We start from the raw sequence: 19,830 nt of genomic DNA, 5'->3' as shown, positions 1-19,830 counted from the left end.
TTACTGGAACACAGGCATTGTTTTAAATGTCCTACTAATTGGAATATGCTACCAGCTAGCTAACATTAGCTAACATATACATTCAGAAAGTATTCAGATCAGTAATGAACACGAGGGGAGACAGAGAGCTGTTTTCAAGCGCAGGGAGCAGCAGGTGTTTATAGGTAAAGGACCAGAAGAGGAGGCAGGTAGCTGGGTCCAGGGGCAGGCAGAAGGTCATACACAGGAGGAGGCAGGTAGCTGGGTCCAGGGGCAGGCAGAAGGTCATACACAGGAGGAGGCAGGTAGCTGGGTCCAGGGGCAGGTAGCTGGGTCCAGGGGCAGGTAGCTTTGTCCAGGGACAGGCAGAAGGTCATACACAGGAGGAGGCAGGTAGCTGGGTCCAGGGGCAGGCAGAAGGTCAGACACAGGGGGTCCAAAAAGGGCAACAGTACAAGGAGGGAAAAGGCTAGTAACGTCATCCAGGACATCAGGCAATAGGTTGATAACAGGAAATCCGATAGGCTAAAGTACAGGCAGGGAATAGGAAAACGGCGTCGTTAGTGAGGCAGGCAAAAACTATCATACACGGGAGGAAAAAATCACAGGAAACCCAGCACTCTGACAGACGTGTGTCACAAAACAAACCATACCTCACAGTGATGGGGTGCAAAGAACTGAACTAATGTGATAATGACATACAGGTATGTGAACAGGTGATCAGAATTCAGGTGATTGGAATCTGGAGAGTGAGCTGCGTTCAGGGGATCTAGGTGTTTGAGGAAGCAGACGTTACAAGATCCCATCACTTTTCCCACATTTTGTTACGTCACAGCTAAAAATGTAGCTACAAAGTGTCTGAATACTTTTGTAAATAAGGTATTTCTGTTTAAAAACAATTATCAATTTGCAAACATTTCTAAAAACCTGTTCAATCTATTTTAAAATAAGGCTGTAATGTAACAAAATGTGGACAAAGGGAAGGGGTCTGAATAATTGCACTGTATATAACATTTACATTACATTACATTTAAGTCATTTAGCAGACGCTCTTATCCAGAGCGACTTACAAATTTCACTCTTTCTCACCTCACCGTGGGCGCCAGTCATGCTTGGCATGTCATGACCCTTTGCTTCCCTGAGGTAATACTTTGGAGTTTGAGTCTTTGGTGGCAGGAGTCCTCTGTTCCTCTGAGACCCTACTAGAGCTAGCCTCCTGCTTGTCCTTCCCCTCCTTCCAGCCTTGCTTGTTCAGGCTCAGGTGGCTCATCATGGTCATGGACAGCCGTGTGTCAGAGAAGCGTGACCATTCCACAAAGAGAGGCTCTACCACGTACGCCATGAAGCCAATCTGTATATTGGCAACCGAGTTGGATTGCCTGTCACAGAGTGGGGTTACTTCAAGATTATGTTTCCGCTCAATGTCACCTTGGTGGAAGAACTCCTCCGTCACTTTCTCGCTCCACTGTTTGCTGAGTTTCCACGGGCGGCAGGGGTTGCAGATGTCCGCACACTTCAGAGCCATCTGAAGGATAAAGTGTCGATGTCCTCCGTTAGTGAGGCAGAGCTCTCCCTTGTCCAAGTGTGTCCTGAACTCTGAAAGATAGTCATTCTGCCTGCTGATGTCCGTAGCCAGAATCAGGGATCCAAGCCTCTCCTCCATGTTCAATCTGTCTTCAGTGGGGAGGTGGGACAGCAGGTCTGATTCACGGAGCAGGCCCACCGCAGACTTCCAGTGGTGATTCTCCAAAACTGAGCTTTTCTTGTACAGTGCTGCAAGGTAATGGTCCGTTTTGATGAGGAAAGGCTGGTTGACACCTGGATGGTCCAGATCATGGGTGGCAGCAGCAAGCAGACCCAGCAGGATATCACAGGAGGTCAGCGTCTCAGCAAGCTTGGGCTCCTGCAAGTAGCAATACATGGCCTGAGTCACATCTGCAGCGTGGACTGCATTGTGGTAGGGGTTCTGGCAGTGGTAGTCCTCTTGAATCATGACTAAAAATCTCCTAAGTTTAACCATGTCCAACTGGAAGAGCTCAATTAACCCATACGTGTTGAATAAGTGAAAGGTCAGGTTGACGAGGCTGTTCCCGTTCGTAAGTCTGTCAAACAGGAAAATATCAAAGTTCCAGTTTCCAACCTTCTGCAGCATTAACTTGGCTTGACCTGTGAAGTCATCGTCAAGGATGTAGCCTAGAGGGTTGGAGGCTGGGATGCCGTGAAAGAACCGTGACGAGTGGAGGTACCTCTGAAAGCTCAGCAGCCTTCGGACATTCCTGGCAGACACAGGCCGCACAGCCTCAGGTCGGGCTATGGAAACATAAGTACAGAACCATTTACATTAGCTATGGTTGAAATGCACTGACTTTCTTTTAAAGCTAAGCCAAGTTTATATAGCTAACAACTGAATCCATTTCCAGTAAGAGTAACATCATGCTTTGTTGCATTATCTTTCAAGAAGATGTCTATATTTTCTTTCTTTTCCATAAAGTCTACTTTCAAGTTGCAGTTAGCTAGCTAGGTCACATGTTGTTAAAAAGACCCAGTAACAATATAACAATATAAATAGCTAACAGTCTGAGCAGGTAGTGTGCAGTTAACGTAAGAGTCTGTTTCAAGTCTAAACTGAACATATTCAGATCAGTAATGAACGTAAGTCTAAACTGTACTCAGATCAGTAATGAACGTAAGTCTAAACTGTACTCAGATCAGTAATGAACATAAGTCTAAACTGTATTCAGATCAGTAATGAACGTAGGTCTAAACTGTATTCAGATCAGTAAGGAACGTAGGTCTAAACTGTATTCAGATCAGTAAGGAACGTAGGTCTAAACTGTACTCAGATCAGTAATGAACGTAAGTCTAAACTGTACTCAGATCAGTAATGAACGTAAGTCTAAACTGTATTCAGATCAGTAATGAAAGTAAGTCTAAACTGTACTCAAATCAGGAATGAACGTACGTCTAAACTGCTTTCTACTACAGGTAATGGGAATAGCAAAGTCATTTACAGTTTGGAGTAGACGAGGGGGGGGGAGAAGAGGAGCGAGGAGAGAGGAGGAGGAGAGAGGAGAGGAGAGGGGGAGGGGAGAAAGGAGGAGAGGAGGAGGAGAGAGGGGGAGAGGAGGAGAGGAGGAGAGGAGGAGGAGAGAGGGGGAGAGGAGGAGAGGAGGAGAGAGGGGGAGAGAGGGGGAGAGGAGGAGAGAGGGGGAGGGGAGAAAGGAGGAGAGGTGGAGAGGAGGAGAGAGGGGGAGAGGAGGAGAGAGGGGGAGAGAGGATGAGAGGGGGAGAGAGGAGGAGAGGGGGAGAGAGGAGGAGAGGGACAGAGAGGAGGAGAGGGACAGAGAGGAGGAGAGAGTGGGAGAGAGGAAAGATGAGGAGAGGGACAGAGATGAGGAGAGGGACAGAGGGGAGGAGAGGGGAGGAGAGGGGGAGAGACGGATACAGAGAGAAGATTGGACCTGTGTGCTAGAGGGAGTAGAGGAAGATGTGGGTTTGAGACAGAGAGAGAGAGAGAGAGAGAGAGAGAGAGAGAGAGAGAGAGAGAGAGAGAGAGAGAGAGAGAGAGAGAGAAATATATTGTTTATTTCACTTTTGTTTATTATCTACTTCAATTGCTTCGGCAATGTTAACATATGTTTCCCATGCCAATAAAGCCCCTTGAATTGAATTGACAGAGAGGGAGGAGAAAACGAGCCAGGGTACCTGGAGTGGTTTGATAGATCTCATTATACAGGCAGAAAGAGACAGCGAGAAAGAGAGAGAGAGGAGAGAGAGAGAGAGAGAGAGAGAGAGTGTATAGATTAGCATTTCACAAGTGGATGATATCCTCCTACACACTTATAGCTCCCAAGTACACAAACACACACACAAATCCATAGATACACACTGACTCACACAAACACTCTATACGAACATCAGCCAAACTTCTGCGGCTCGTTTCAACAGATAAGAGACGTGATAATTTAGCCTGACACTTGGCCCTCTCTTTTATCTCCATCTCTTCCCCACTCCACTCTCTCCCTTATTTCTTCTTCCTCTCATTTTTTTCTCTCTTCCCTCCTTTATCTTTACTCTCTCCCTTCTCTCTTCTCTTTCCCTTCTATCTTCCTTCTCTCTCGCTCTTCTCTCTTCTCTCTCTCCCTTCTCTCTCCCTTCTCCTTTCCTTCTCTTCTTCTCTCTCCCTTCTCTCTCCCTTCTCTCTCCTCTCTCTCTCCTCTCTCCCTCCTCCCTACTTCTCTCTCTCTCTCCTCTCTCTCTCTCCCTTATCTCTACTTGTCTCTCCCTCCTCTCTACTTCTCTCTCCCTTCTGTCTCCTTCTCACTCTACTAACCTCTCCCTTTTCTCTCCCTTCTCTCTCCCTTCTCAATCCCTTTTCTCTCCCTTCTCTATCTTCTCTCTCTACTTCTCTCTTCTTCTCTCTACTTCTCTCTCCCCATCTCTCCTCTCTCACCCTCCCTCTCCTGAAGCTATTTAATATGACCGTCTTTAGTCCCAGGCAAACAACACAACATGTTTTCTCTGACCTCTCCTCCTCCAGCTCACTTTCTTTTTAGCTTTTTCTCTCAGTAATCAATTTCTACTCTCGGTATCGCTTCATCTCGCTCTTTCTCCTTTACTGTCCTTCACTATCTCTTTCTCCCCCTCTCTCTTTCTCCCAGTCTCTCTGGAGGCAGATTCTGATTAAATAGTATGTTGTGTTATGAGTTTGTTAGTGCGAGGGCCTCTGCTATTTTCTTCCCCAGGTATCATCTGCTCTGTGTGTGTCATTATGGTGTCTCTTTACTTGAAAAGATTGACTGTCCCACTTCCTGAGAAGTGAGAGACCACACACACCTCCCTCTGAGATACACTGACACACACACACACACACACACACACACACAATTTCCTCTTGCTTCTAATGGCTAGCTATGTGTGTGTGTTACCTGGTATCAGGTTGGATACAGGTGTATACATTGTGTTGCATGTCCAGTAGGTCCTGAAAGACACACAGATTTACTGACAGGGGGAACCTGGATAGATACACTATATCAATATAATATATTGGTTATATCAATCTGTCAATGTAGACCACTCCATACAGACTCATCGACCGCTGGACAGTCAGTCAATGTAGACCACTCCATACAGACTCATCGACCGCTGGACAGTCAGTCAATGTAGACCACTCCATACAGACTCATCGACCGCTGGACAGTCAGTCAATCTAGACCACTCCATACAGACTCATCGACAGCTGGACAATTTATTGTTAACCCTTTATTAAACTTGTGGGAATTGGCCTAGATTGAAATATGTCTTACAGAGGAAATATGAAAGCATATATGACTAATTTCAGGAAACTAGGGGGTATTTCACACATCACTACTTCACAGGAGAGGCTTTGAAACATAAACAGAATTGTTTTTAATCAAAATTACTTTTTTGGGCAGAAATGCCATCTGGAACATGTGAACTTTCATGTGCTTTAAAAACAAATATTTATTACATCCATAAATATGAATCAAATTGTTAAAGTACAAGCCTAGTTGGTTTAGCAACGGAAGAAGTCATGAACCGTCCCGCTAGCCATGATTGGCTGAGATAATGAGTGGGTTGGACATGCCGGGAAATGAGTTCGGATTGGTCTCCCATGTAGCATGCATCTGTCTATAACGTGAGCTGTTCAGTGTGTGTTGACAGTCCTTTCTACCGCACCGTTTTTTGAAAGATATAACGTTAACCATCGAGAACTACAAACGTTTTTGGTACTTTTGTCAACAACATTGATGCCATGAATTTAGCAGGTGCTGTCGACAGATCAGTTGGAAAAAAGTCTAGCTACATTTTCAGACACAAGTTTCTAATTTTGTCAGAAATATAGTTTTTATTGCAAGTTAAAGTGTACTGTTAGTTAGCGAGGAAGCAAGCTAACATTTGCTCGCTAACTAACAGTACACTTTACGAACGTTACGTGTATGATCTGTGTAGAAATATTATTCAAATCAGAAATTCATTTGTATTGCTAGTTATAGTCTAATGTTAGCTTGTTAACCTATCTAGGGCAGGCGGGACGAATTCGTCCCACCTACGTAACAGCCAGTTGAATCCTGTGGCGCGATTTTCAAATACCTTGAAAATCCTATTACTTCAATTTCTCAAACATATGACTATTTTACAGCTATTTAAAGACAAGACTCTCGTTAATCTAACCACACTGTCCGATTTCAAGAAGGCTTTACAACGAAAGCAAAACATTAGATTATGTCAGCAGAGTACCCAGCCAGAAATAATCAGACACCCATTTTTCAAGCTAGCATATAATGTCACAAAAAAACAAAACCACAGCTAAATGCAGCACTAACCTTTGATGATCTTCATCAGATGACACACCTAGGACATTATGTTATACAATACATGCATGTTTTGTTCAATCAAGTTCATATTTATATCAAAAAACAGCTTTTTACATTAGCATGTGACGTTCAGAACTAGCAAACTTCCGGGGAATTTACTAACAATTTACTAAATTACTCACGATAAACGTTCACAAAAAGCATAACAATTATTTTAAGAATTATAGATACAGAACTCCTCTATGCACTCGATATGTCCGATTTTAAAATATATTTTTGGTGAAAGCACATTTTGCAATATTCTAAGTACATAGCCCAGCCATCACGGGCTAGCTATTTAGACACCCGGCAAGTTTAGCCTTCACCAAAATCAGATTTACTATTATAAAAGTTTGATTACCTTTTGTTGTCTTCGTCAGAATGCACTCACAGGACTGCTACTTCAATAACAAATGTTGGTTTGGTCCAAAATAATCCATCATTATATCCAAATAGCGGCGTTTTGTTTGTGCGTCCCAGAAACTATCCGAAATGGTAAATCAGGGTCGCACGCATGGCGCAATTCGTGACCAAAAAATTCTAAATGTTCCATTACCGTACTTCGAAGCATGTCAACCGCTGTTTAAAATCAATTTTTATGCAATTTATCTCGTAAAAAGCGATAATATTCGGGAATCTCCTTTTCGGAAAACAGAGGAAAAAACACAAAGACGGGGGCGGCCAGTGCACGCGCCTAAGCCCACAGTCCCTTGATCGGCCACTTGAGAAAGGCGATAATGTGTTTCAGCCTGGGGCTGGAATGACGACATTCAGCTTTTTCCCGGGCTCTGAGAGCCTATTGGAGCCGTGGGAAGTGTCACGTTACCGCAGAGATCCTTTGTAATTGAATGAGATGTCAAAGAAAGCCAATAAATGGTCAGACAGGCCACTTCCTGTAAAGGAATCTCTCAGGTTTTGACCTGCCATTTGAGTTCTGTTATACTCACAGACACCATTCAAACAGTTTTAGAAACTTTGGAGTGTTTTCTATCCAAAGCCAATAATTATATGCATATTCTAGTTACTGGCCGGAGTAGTAACCAGATTAAATCGGGTACGTTTTTTATCCAGCCGTGTCAATACTGCCCCCTAGCCCTAACAGGCTAACATTGAACCTAGTTGGTTAGCTTTAGCTACCTGCAGATTCATACTACAGCTATGACAATGTTTGTATTGTATTAGAATGTGTTGGGGTTATGCCGGTTCATTGTTTAGCTAGCTAAACCAAAAGACTCCACTTCGGCTGGATTATTACATGAACCATCAAGTTAGCCAGGTGTATCTGGGGGGATTACAGCATTTCTTTCACATGACCCATCAATTTAGAAAACTTTGTTTGGATAAGAGTCATCTAATAATTATTAGCAACATTATTAAATATTTTTATCTGGACACTTTCTGTTTTTTATATTGCTACTACGCAAGTAACAATTTCAGTGTACCGTTTACACCTTCTGTATCCTGTGCATGTGATAAATAAATGTATATTTTATTTGATATAGCGTGTGTTTACCACATAGCCTCACATGTGAATCCTTAAAGAGATGGGTGGGGCTAAGGAATAAGAGGGTGTGAACGACGCTGAATGGGTGTAGACAAAGAAGAGCTCTTCACTAGATACGAAAATATTCAAAGGCCATTTTCTCAAAAGTGAGTTCACAAGTATATCAACTTTCAAAGCAGAATTACTTTCCCATTGTTCCTCAACTGTAGTGTATGATATACAATTTTGTAGCTCTGAGTCTCTACTTTTATCCAATGTAAAAATTTTCAAATGTTGCTACTTAATTAATTAAGACCTAATTGTGGCAGTCGGTCTCATGCATAACCATTGTAGCAATTGAAAGGGAACAGTCTTAGACCAAAGATTCATGGAAAGTATTAGACCAAAGGTGAGACACAGCAGTTCACCTTTTCAACACTGAATCCAAACATTACTGTTGCTATTATATTTACTGTTCTTTTCACCACATTTGTTGATAACAATCTGAAAATACTATGGATGCATTCAGTAACATGTTGAGAATATTCCTGAAAAATGTGGGACAGCTGTAACATAAGTCAAAAAAAAAATGTACAAGGATTTTAGTGAAAAGACTAACTGGTGTCCCTAAGTGGCCACACACCTCTCTAACGTGTACACAGTTCCTAAGTAATTTCAATGCACTTTTATGACTCAAAGAAGAGTCTTCAACTATAAGGTGATTTTATTTTTTGAGCTCTCCTAGCTATGAGGAACTAGAGCAAGAACACATGATTGTATTTCGTTTGGAACACAACCCCTGCATCCCTACCATCACACGATTACTGTTGTTGTTTAGGAGTTCGGGTTGCTTGTATGACATCAAAGCGCTATTTATTATAATCAACAATGTATAATCCTCAATGTGGCATCTTTCAAATGACATTTCCCTCACCCAGACAACAAAACGTTTGCTCATGTAACAAACGCACACAGCACTGTGAAGAGAAGGATCAAAGTTCTGACGTCATACACAGCATGTTACTGTACAGCCACTGGGTTCCAGTTTAGGAGCTTATTACTGCCCAAACCTGCCATTTTCAACCCGTATACAGGTACACGTGGAATGGGTTAATCAATCAATCAATCTCTACATCAATAACTTGGACCCCAGAAAGATTATCTTAATAAATACTATCAGCTAATTGGGATCCTAATAAAAATTTAATTAAAATCAATAGTTAGTCTTCCAGTCAGTCAGTCAGTCAGTCAGCCAATCAATCAATTAATTTAATTAATTAATCATCCAATGAAACACACACACATAAAACTCAAATCATCACAGCTATTGGTGGGGAAATTACCTTTGTTTGTATGTGTGTGTGTGTACTGTACTTGTGTCCGGTGTGTGTGTGTGTCTTACTCGTGTCCGGTGATGTGTCAACAGAGTTTGACCATGAGAGCGTGGACCTCCTCTGTAAAGGTCTGGCTGCTCCTCACATAGAAGATAGGCTTCTGAAGAACAGCTCCATCACATCCACAACACTGAGGAGAGATAGGCTTCTGAAGAACAGCTCCATCACATCCACAACACTGAGGAGAGATAGGCTTCTGAAGAACAGCTCCATCACCACAACAACACTGAGGAGAGATAGGCTTCTGAAGAACAGCTCCATCACCACAACAACACTGAGGAGAGATAGGCTCGGCGCTCCACACCCCCCTGAGGAGAGAAGGCCGAGCGCTCCATCACCTCCACAACACTGAGGAGAGATAGGCTTCTGAATAACAGCTCCATCACATCCACAACACTGAGGAGAGATAGGCTTCTGAAGAACAGCTCCATCACCACAATAACACTGAGGAGAGATAGCTTCTGAAGAGCAGCTGCATCACCTCAACAACACTGAGGAGAGATAGACTTCTGAAGAACAGCTCCATCACCTCAACAACAATGAGGAGAGATAGGCTTCTGAAGAACAGCTCCATCAACAACACAACACTGAGGAGAGATAGGCTTGTGAAGAACAGCTCCATCACCTCCACAACACTGAGGAGAGATAGGCTTCTGAAGAACAGCTCCATCACCTCCACAACACTGAGGAGAGATAGGCTTCTGAAGAACAGCTCCATCACCTCAACAACAATGAGGAGAGATAGGCTTCTGAAGAACAGCTCCATCAACAACACAACACTGAGGAGAGATAGGCTTCTGAAGAACAGCTCCATCACCTCAACAACACTGAGGAGAGATAGGCTTCTGAAGAACAGCTCCATCACCTCCACAACACTGAGGAGAGATAGGCTTCTGAAGAACAGCTCCATCACCTCCACAACACTGAGGAGAGATAGGCTTCTGAAGAACAGCTCCATCACCTCATCAACACTGAGGAGAGATAGGCTTCTGAAGAACAGCTCCATCACATCAACAACACTGAGGAGAGATAGGCTTCTGAAGAACAGCTCCATCACCTCCACAACACTGAGGAGAGATAGGCTTCTGAAGAACAGCTCCATCACCTCCACAACACTGAGGAGAGATAGGCTTCTGAAGAACAGCTCCATCACATCAACAACACTGAGGAGAGATAGGCTTCTGAAGGACAGCTCCATCACCTCAACAACACTGAGGAGAGATAGGCTTCTGAAGAACAGCTCCATCACATCAACAACACTGAGGAGAGATAGGCTTCTGAAGAACAGCTCCATCACCACAATAACACTGAGGAGAGATAGCTTCTGAAGAGCAGCTGCATCACCTCAACAACACTGAGGAGAGATAGACTTCTGAAGAACAGCTCCATCACCTCAACAACAATGAGGAGAGATAGGCTTCTGAAGAACAGCTCCATCAACAACACAACACTGAGGAGAGATAGGCTTGTGAAGAACAGCTCCATCACCTCCACAACACTGAGGAGAGATAGGCTTCTGAAGAACAGCTCCATCACCTCCACAACACTGAGGAGAGATAGGCTTCTGAAGAACAGCTCCATCACCTCAACAACAATGAGGAGAGATAGGCTTCTGAAGAACAGCTCCATCAACAACACAACACTGAGGAGAGATAGGCTTCTGAAGAACAGCTCCATCACCTCAACAACACTGAGGAGAGATAGGCTTCTGAAGAACAGCTCCATCACCTCCACAACACTGAGGAGAGATAGGCTTCTGAAGAACAGCTCCATCACCTCCACAACACTGAGGAGAGATAGGCTTCTGAAGAACAGCTCCATCACCTCATCAACACTGAGGAGAGATAGGCTTCTGAAGAACAGCTCCATCACATCAACAACACTGAGGAGAGATAGGCTTCTGAAGAACAGCTCCATCACCTCCATCAACACTGAGGAGAGATAGGCTTCTGAAGAACAGCTCCATCACCTCCACAACACTGAGGAGAGATAGGCTTCTGAAGAACAGCTCCATCACCTCATCAACACTGAGGAGAGATAGGCTTCTGAAGAACAGCTCCATCACATCAACAACACTGAGGAGAGATAGGCTTCTGAAGGACAGCTCCATCACCTCAACAACACTGAGGAGAGATAGGCTTCTGAAGAACAGCTCCATCACATCAACAACACTGAGGAGAGATAGGCTTCTGAAGAACAGCTCCATCACATCAACAACACTGAGGAGAGATAGGCTTCTGAAGAACAGCTCCATCACATCAACAACACTGAGGAGAGATAGGCTTCTGAAGAACAGCTCCATCACCTCAACAACACTGAGGAGAGATAGGCTTCTGAAGAACATCTCCATCAACAACACAACACTGAGGAGAGATAGGCTTCTGAAGGACAGCTCCATCACCTCAACAACACTGAGGAGAGATAGGCTTCTGAAGAACAGCTCCATCACCTCAACAACGCTGAGGAGAGATAGGCTTCTGAAGAACAGCTCCATCACCTCCACAACACTGAGGAGAGATAGGCTTCTGAAGAACAGCTCCATCACCTCCACAACACTGAGGAGAGATAGGCTTCTGAAGAACAGCTCCATCACCTCATCAACACTGAGGAGAGATAGGCTTCTGAAGAACAGCTCCATCACATCAACAACACTGAGGAGAGATAGGCTTCTGAAGAACAGCTCCATCACCTCCACAACACTGAGGAGAGATAGGCTTCTGAAGAACAGCTCCATCACCTCCACAACACTGAGGAGAGATAGGCTTCTGAAGAACAGCTCCATCACCTCATCAACACTGAGGAGAGATAGGCTTCTGAAGAACAGCTCCATCACATCAACAACACTGAGGAGAGATAGGCTTCTGAAGGACAGTTCCATCACCTCAACAACACTGGGGAGAGATAGGCTTCTGAAGAACAGCTCCATCACATCAACAACACTGAGGAGAGATAGGCTTCTGAAGAACAGCTCCATCACATCAACAACACTGAGGAGAGATAGGCTTCTGAAGAACAGCTCCATCACATCAACAACACTGAGGAGAGATAGGCTTCTGAAGAACAGCTCCATCACCTCAACAACACTGAGGAGAGATAGGCTTCTGAAGAACATCTCCATCAACAACACAACACTGAGGAGAGATAGGCTTCTGAAGGACAGCTCCATCACCTCAACAACACTGAGGAGAGATAGGCTTCTGAAGAACAGCTCCATCACCTCCACAACACTGAGGAGAGATAGGCTTCTGAAGAACATCTCCATCACATCCACAACACTGAGGAGAGGAGGGAGAGCGAGAGAGAGGAGGGAGAGTGAGAGAGAGGGGGGAGAGCGAGAGAGAGGGGGGAGGGAAACTGGAGATTAAAGCAATATTATATTATACATAGGCAGCAAACACATTTGAACTCAGTAAACAAAAGAACAAATTATAGAAGACGACACTACTGCATCGATGACTGTGTTCATTCTAGCTGTGCGTTTGTGTGTGTGTGTGTGTGTGTGTGTGTGTGTGTGTGTGTGTGTGTGTGTGTGTGTGTGTGTGACTGCGTAGGCTCCCCAGATTCCTGCTAATGTGAGCGGAGCAGCAAGTGGATAACAGATTTTAGACACACAGACATTCACCACCCTTTTCATCCCTCTGGGTGACTGTGTTATATGTGTGTGTGTGTGTGTGTGTGTGTGTATGTTTGTGTGAATGTGTGTGTCGAAAGCTAAACATTAAGCTGCAACATGGAATAGAAAATTGTGATCACTCGTTTATTCTACCTCTTCTCATTCTTCCCCCTCTATTCATTTCTCTATTTTTTTATCCACTCCCTCGCTTTAGATATTTCCTCATCCTCTTCATCTTAATCCTGTTTGCCTTGGTTAGTTCTTCACACTGAGAGAGAGAGAGAGAGAGAGAGAGAGAGAGAGAGAGAGAGAGAGAGAGAGAGAGAGAGAGAGAGAGAGAGAGAGAGAGAGAGTCATTCAATGTTTTTTCTTTATTTTTACCATTTTCTACATTGTAGATTAACAGTGAAGACATCAACACTATGAAATAACACATATGGAATCATGTACCAAAAAAGTGTTAAACATATCAGAATATATTTTATATTTGAGATTCTTTAACCTGTTATGGCTAGGGGGCAGTATTTTCACGGCCGGATAAAAAACGTACCCGATTTAATCTGATTATTACTCCTGCCCAGAAACTAGAATATGCATATAATTATTAGCTTTGGATAGAAAACACTCCAACGTTTCTAAAACTGTTTGAATGGTGTCTGTGAGTATAACAGAACTCATTTGGCAGGCCAAAACCTGAGAAGATTCCATGCAGGAAGTGCCCTGTCTGACAATTTCTTGCCCTTCTTGATTATCTCTATCCAATACAGGGGATCTCTGCTGTTACGTGACACTTCCTACGGCTCCCATGGGCTCTCAGAAGGCGGCAAAAAGCTGAATCGTGGCTTTGCAGGCTCTGGCTGAAAAAAAGTAGCGCGTTTGGATAGTGGCTGGTCACAGTACTATGAGACTCAGGCTCGTGCCCGAGTCGACCCCATGCTTTATTTTCTTTCGTCTTTTTACGTAAACGCAGATTACCGGTCAGAATATTATCGCTTTTTTACGAGAAAAATGGCATAAAAATTGATCTCTGCTGTTACATGACACTTCCTACGGCTCCCATGGGCTCTCAGAAGGCGGCAAAAAGCTGAATCGTGGCTTTGCAGGCTCTGGCTGAAAAAAAGTAGCGCGTTTGGATAGTGGCTGGTCACAGTACTATGAGACTCAGGCTCGTGCCCGAGTCGACCCCATGCTTTATTTTCTTTCGTCTTTTTACGTAAACGCAGATTCCCGGTCGGAATATTATCGCTTTTTTACGAGAAAAATGGCATAAAAATGGATTTTAAACAGCGGTTGACATGCTTCGAAGTACGGTAATGGAATATTTAGAAATCTTTTGTCACGAAATGCGCCATGCTCGTGACCCTTATTTACACTTCGGATAGTGTCTTGAACGTACGAACAAAACGCCGCTATTTGGATATAACAATGGATTATTTTGAACCAAACCAACATTTGTTATTGAAGTAGCAGTCCTGGGAGTGCATTCTGACGAAGAACACCAAAGGTAATCAAACTTTTCTAATAGTAAATCGGAGTTTGGTCAGGGCTAAACTTGGTGGGTGTCTAAATAGCTAGCCGTGATGGCTGGGCTATCTACTCAGAATATTGCAAAATGTGCTTTCACCGAAAAGCTATTTTAAAATCGGACACCTCGATTGCACAAAGGAGTTCTGTATCTATAATTCTTAAAATAATTGTTATGTTTTTTGTGAACGTTTATCGTGAGTAATTTAGTAAATTCACCGGAGGTTTGCAGGTGGTATGCTAGTTCTGAACGTCACATGCTAATGTAAAAAGCTGGTTTTTGATATAAATATGAACTTGATTGAACAAAACATGCATGTATTGTATAACATAATGTCCTAGGGTTGTCATCTGATGAAGATCATCAAAGGTTAGTGCTGCATTTAGCTGTGGTTTTGTTTTTTGTGACATTATATGCTAGCTTGAAAAATGGGTGTCTGATTATTTCTGGCTGGGTACTCTGCTGACATAATCTAATGTTTTGCTTTCGCTGTAAAGCCTTTTTGAAATCGGACAGTGTGGTTAGATAAAGGAGAGTCTTGTCTTTAAAATGCTGTAAAATAGTCATATGTTTGAAAAATTGAAGTTTTTGTATTTTTGAGGAATTTGTAATTCGCGCCACGCCTATCATTGGATATTGGAGCAGGTGTTCCGCTAGCCATAACAGGTTAACTACATCTTTAATAATTATTAAGATACTTTTGCAAAAGCCTCTTTGACCTTCAATAATGCACTCTCTCGAATGAACCAGGAAGGTGATTACACAATGGCTACAGAGATATTTTATAGCAAAGATACACCCCCTTCAACGTACATTGACAAACCACAGATCTTAGTAACAGTTCACTAAGGTTAACCTGTTAGGGCTAGGGGGCAGTATTTACACCGCCGGATAAAAAACGTACCCGATTTAATCTGGTTACTACTCCTACCCAGTAACTAGAATATGCATATACTTATTGGATATGGATAGAAAACACCCTAAAGTTTCTAAAACTGTTTGAATGGTGTCTGTGAGTATAACAGAACTCATATGGCAGGCAAAAACCTGAGAGATTCCTTTACAGGAAGTGGCCTGTCTGACCATTTATTGGCTTTCTTTGACATCTCTTTCCAAAACAAAGGATCTCTGCGGTAACGTGACACTTCTCACGGCTCCCATAGGCTCTCAGAGCCCGGGAAAAAGCTGAATGTCGTCATTCCAGCCCCAGGCTGAAACACATTATCGCCTTTGTCAAGTGGCCGATCAGGGGACAGTGGGCTTAGGCGCGTGCACTGGTCTTCCCCGTCTTTCTTTTTTTTCCTCTATTTACCGAAACGCAGATTCCCGATCGGAATATTATCGCTTTTTTACGAGATAAATTGCATAAAAATTGATTTTAAACAGCGTTTGACATGCTTCCTTCGGTTGACATGCTTCCTTCGAAGCATGTCAACCGCTGTTTAAAATCAATTTTTATGCAATTTATCTCGTAAAAAAGCGATAATATTCCGACCGGGAATCTGCGTACGGTAATGGAATATTTAGCATTTAGCATTTTTTTTGTCACGAAATGCGCCATGCTCGTAACCCTGATTTACCATTTCGGATAGTGTCTAGAACGCACGAACAAAAATGCCGCTGTTTGGATATAACGATGGATTATTTGGGACCAAACCAACATTTGTTATTGAAGTAGAAGTCCAGGGAGTGCATTCTGACGAAGAACAGCAAAGGTAATAACATTTTTGTTATAGTAAATCTGATTTTGGTGAAGGCTAAACTTGCTTGGTGTCTAAATAGCTAGCCCGTGATGGCTGGGCTATGTACTTAGAATATTGCAAAATGTTCACAAAAAACATAACAATTATTTTAAGAATTATAGATACAGAACTCCTTTATGCAATCGCTATGTCCGATTTTAAAATAGCTTTTCGGTGAAAGCACATTTTGCAATATTCTGAGTAGATAGCCCAGCCATCACAGCTATCTATTTTGACACCCACCAAGTTTAGCCCTCACCAAAGTCAGATTTACTATTAGAAAAGTTTGATTACCTTTGCTGTTCTTCGTCAGAATGCACTCCCAGGACTTCTACTTCAATAACAAATGTTGGTTTGGTTCAAAATAATCCATAGTTATGTTCAAATATCCTCTGTTTTGTTTGTGCGTTCAAGACACTATCCGAAGGGTAAAGAAGGGTGACGCGCCCGACGCGTTTCGTGACAAAAAAATTCTAAATATTCCATTACCGTACTTCAAAGCATGTCAACCGCTGTTTAAAATCAATTTTTATGCCATTTTTCTCGTAAAAAAGCGATAATATTCCGACCGGGAAACCGTGTTTACGTTCAAAGAGAGAGAAAATAAAAACATGGGGTCGCCTCGTGCACGCGCCTCAGTCTCATTGTCCTCTGATAGACCACTTACCAAAGGCGCTAATGTTTTTCAGCCAGGGGCTGCAAAGACATCATTCAGCTTTTTCCCGCCTTCTGAGAGCCTATGGGAGCCGTAGGAAGTGTCACGTTACAGCAGAGATCCTACATTTTCATTAAAGAGAGTCAAGAAGCCCAAGAAGTTGTCAGACAGGCCACTTCCTGTAAGGAATCTTCTCAGGTTTTTGCCTGCCATATGAGTTCTGTTATACTCACAGACACCATTCAAACAGTGTTAGAAACTTTAGGGTATTTTCTATCCAAAGCCAATAATTATATGCATATTCTAGTTTCTGGGCAGTAGAAATAACCAGATTAAATCGGGTACGTTTTTTATCCGGCCGTGCAAATACTGCCCCCTACCCCCAATAGGTTAATTTTAGCTGTATTTCTGGCTTTTGTGACGCCTCTCCTTGCTTAGAAAATGGCTGTGTGGTTTTTCTTGTTTAGGCTCTGTCCTAACATAATCTAACTTTATGCTTTCGCCGTAAAGCCTTTTTGAAATCGGACAATGTGGTTGGATTAAAGAGAAGTGTATCTTTAAAATGGTGTAATATAGTTGTATGTTTGAGAAATTTGAATTATGAGATTTTGTTGTTTTGAATTTGCCACCCTGATATTTCACTGGCTGTTGATAGTGTGTACTGCGGGTGGGACGCTAGCGTCCCAGATGTCCTAGAGAAGTTAAATACTTTTTTTCTCCCTCCTCAATCTACACACAGTACCCCGTAATGACAAAGTGAAAACAGGTTTGTAGAAATTTTTGTTCATTTATTAAATATAAAAAAACAGAATTACCTTTTTTTATTCAAGTATTCAGACCCTTAGTTATGAGACTTGAAATTGAGCTTATGTTTATCCTGTTTCCATTGATCGTCCTTGAGATGTTTCTACAACTTGATTGGAGTCCACCTGTGGTAAATTCAATTGATTGGACATGATATGGAAAGGCACACACCTGTCTATATAAGGTCCCACAGTTGACAGTCCATGTCAGAGCAACAAACCATGAGGTTGAAGGAATTGTCTGTAGAGCTCCGAGACAGGATTGTGTTGAGGCACAGATCTGGCGAAGGGTACCAAAAAATGTCTTCAGCATTGACGGTCCCCAACAACACAGTGGCCTCCATCATTCTTAAATGGAAGAAGTTTGGAACCACCAAGACTCTTCCTAGAGCTGGCCGCCACACCAAACTGAGCAATCGGGAAGAAGGGCCTTGGTCAGGGAGGTGACCAATAACCCGATGGTCACTTTGACAGAGTTCTAGAGTTCCTCTGTGGATGATCCATGCAATATTACGGGTGATCAAATTAGGAAAGATTTGAGTCGTTTTCGTAAGTTTGCTAGTGAGTTTCATGTACTATCGTCAGGTTTTCAGGAAGATGCCGTCAAACGTGTTTCGTTCCGGAGGCAAGTGTTCATGTTTCTGAATAACAATGAGCAACAGTTAAATGTGCATTTTAACGTGAGGCATGGGGAGGGGCTCTATGCAGGGTTTGCCAGCACAGATAGTCTACGGTGCATAGAGTGTGGGGATTTGGGGCATAAGAGCTTTGCATGACAACATAAAGGCCGTAGACAAGGTGAGGGTTCAAGTGCCAGTGGGGGAAATTGAGGTCAACGTGCAGGGGTCATGAGACACAGGCAGCAGAGGCTGGGTCTAGTCAGGCTATAGATGGTGGTGTATATGAGGCTGGGTCTAGTCGAGTTATGGAAGGTGGTGTAGATGAGGCTGGGTCTAGTCAGGTTATGGATGGTGGTGTAGATGAGGCTGGGTCTAGTCAGGCTATGGAAGGTGGTGTAGATGAGGCTGGGTCTAGTCATGCTATAGATGGTGGTGTAGATGAGGCTGGGTCTAGCCATGCTATAGATGGTGGTGTAGATGAAGCTGGGTCTAGTCATGCTATAGATGATGGTGTAGATGAGGCTGGGTCTAGTCATGCTATGGATGGTGGTGTAGATGAGGCTGGGTCTAGTCAGGTTATGCTAGTGGATGAAGAGAGTATAGTGGGGAAAGGGAAGCGACTAGGGGGGTGGAGGACGGTGTCATGCGGAAGAGGAAAAAGGGGAAGAAGAAAGAAGTTGGGAGGAGAGAGGCTGGGGTGGTCAAAGGCACTAAGGAACATTTGCCTGGTGCTGGGGGGAGGCCCCGACTAGAGAGAAAGGGCAGGTGGTCAGGATGGGAGATGGAGACGAGGAAGAGGAAGGTGAGTCTGAGGAAGAGGACGATGAGAAGGATTTATTTTCAGACTCCTCCTCAATGTGTCCAGAGCTGACAGCCAATCAGGCAGAGGGGTCAAAGTATACGGTGAGGGAACTGTCATGGTTCCTGAATGAGACCAAGGGGAAAAAAGTTTAACCTCTCTGGGGCAGGCGGGACGAATTCGTCCCACCTACGTAACAGCCAGTTGAATCCTGAGGAGCGATTTTCAAAACCTTTGAAATGCTATTACTTCAATTTCTCAAACACATGACTATTTTACAGCTATTTAAAGACAAGACTCTCGTTAATCTAACCACACTGTCCGATTTCAAAAAGGCTTTACAACGAAAGCAAAACATTAGATTATGTCAGCAGAGTACCAAGCCAGAAATAATCAGACACCCATTTTTCAAGGTAGCATATAATGTCACAAAAACCCAGAAGACAGCTAAATGCAGCACTAACCTTTGATGATCTTCATCAGATGACAACCCTAGGACATTATGTTATACAATACATGCATGTTTTGTTCAATCAAGTTCATATTTATATCAAAAACCAGCTTTTTACATTAGCATGTGACATTCAGAACTAGCATACCCCCCGCAAACTTCCGGCGAATTCACTAACAATTTACTAAATTACTCACGATAAACGTTCACAAAAAGCATAACAATTATTTTAAGAATTATAGATACAGAACTCCTCTATGCACTCGATATGTCCGATTTTAAAATAGCTTTTTGCTGAAAGCACATTTTGCAATATTCTAAGTACATAGCCCAGCCATCACGGGCTAGCTATTTAGACACCCGGCAAGTTTAGCACTCACCAATATCAG

General features: G+C 43.1%; 1 protein-coding gene across 1 annotated transcript; it reads right to left on the bottom strand.

Moving 5' to 3' along the window:
* Positions 1-1,010: 1,010 nt before the first annotated feature.
* Positions 1,011-2,466, bottom strand: LOC106571002 (high affinity 3',5'-cyclic-AMP phosphodiesterase 7A). The gene is made up of 2 exons (XM_045695266.2): positions 2,382-2,466; positions 1,011-2,289 (listed from the first exon to the last, which is right to left on the bottom strand). Exons 1-2 carry the CDS (start codon positions 2,464-2,466, stop codon positions 1,100-1,102), a joined length of 1,275 nt encoding a protein of 424 aa, XP_045551222.1. The 3' UTR covers positions 1,011-1,099.
* Positions 2,467-19,830: the final 17,364 nt, after the last annotated feature.

Source organism: Salmo salar, chromosome 15 (genome assembly GCF_965601325.2).
Source record: "Salmo salar chromosome 15, fSalSal1, whole genome shotgun sequence".
Lineage (NCBI taxonomy): Eukaryota > Metazoa > Chordata > Actinopteri > Salmoniformes > Salmonidae > Salmo > Salmo salar.
This window is presented reverse-complemented; position numbering and strand designations above follow the sequence as displayed.

Bases quoted from the DNA above. Each gene is read 5' to 3' on its own strand.
- LOC106571002 (XM_045695266.2), bottom strand. From the start codon at position 2,466: ATGGAAAAGAAAGAAAATATAGACATCTTCTTGAAAGATAATGCAACA. The intron at 2,290-2,381 runs GTTAGCTATATA...ATGTTTCCATAG, and splicing joins TACTGGAAATGGATTCAGTT to CCCGACCTGAGGCTGTGCGG.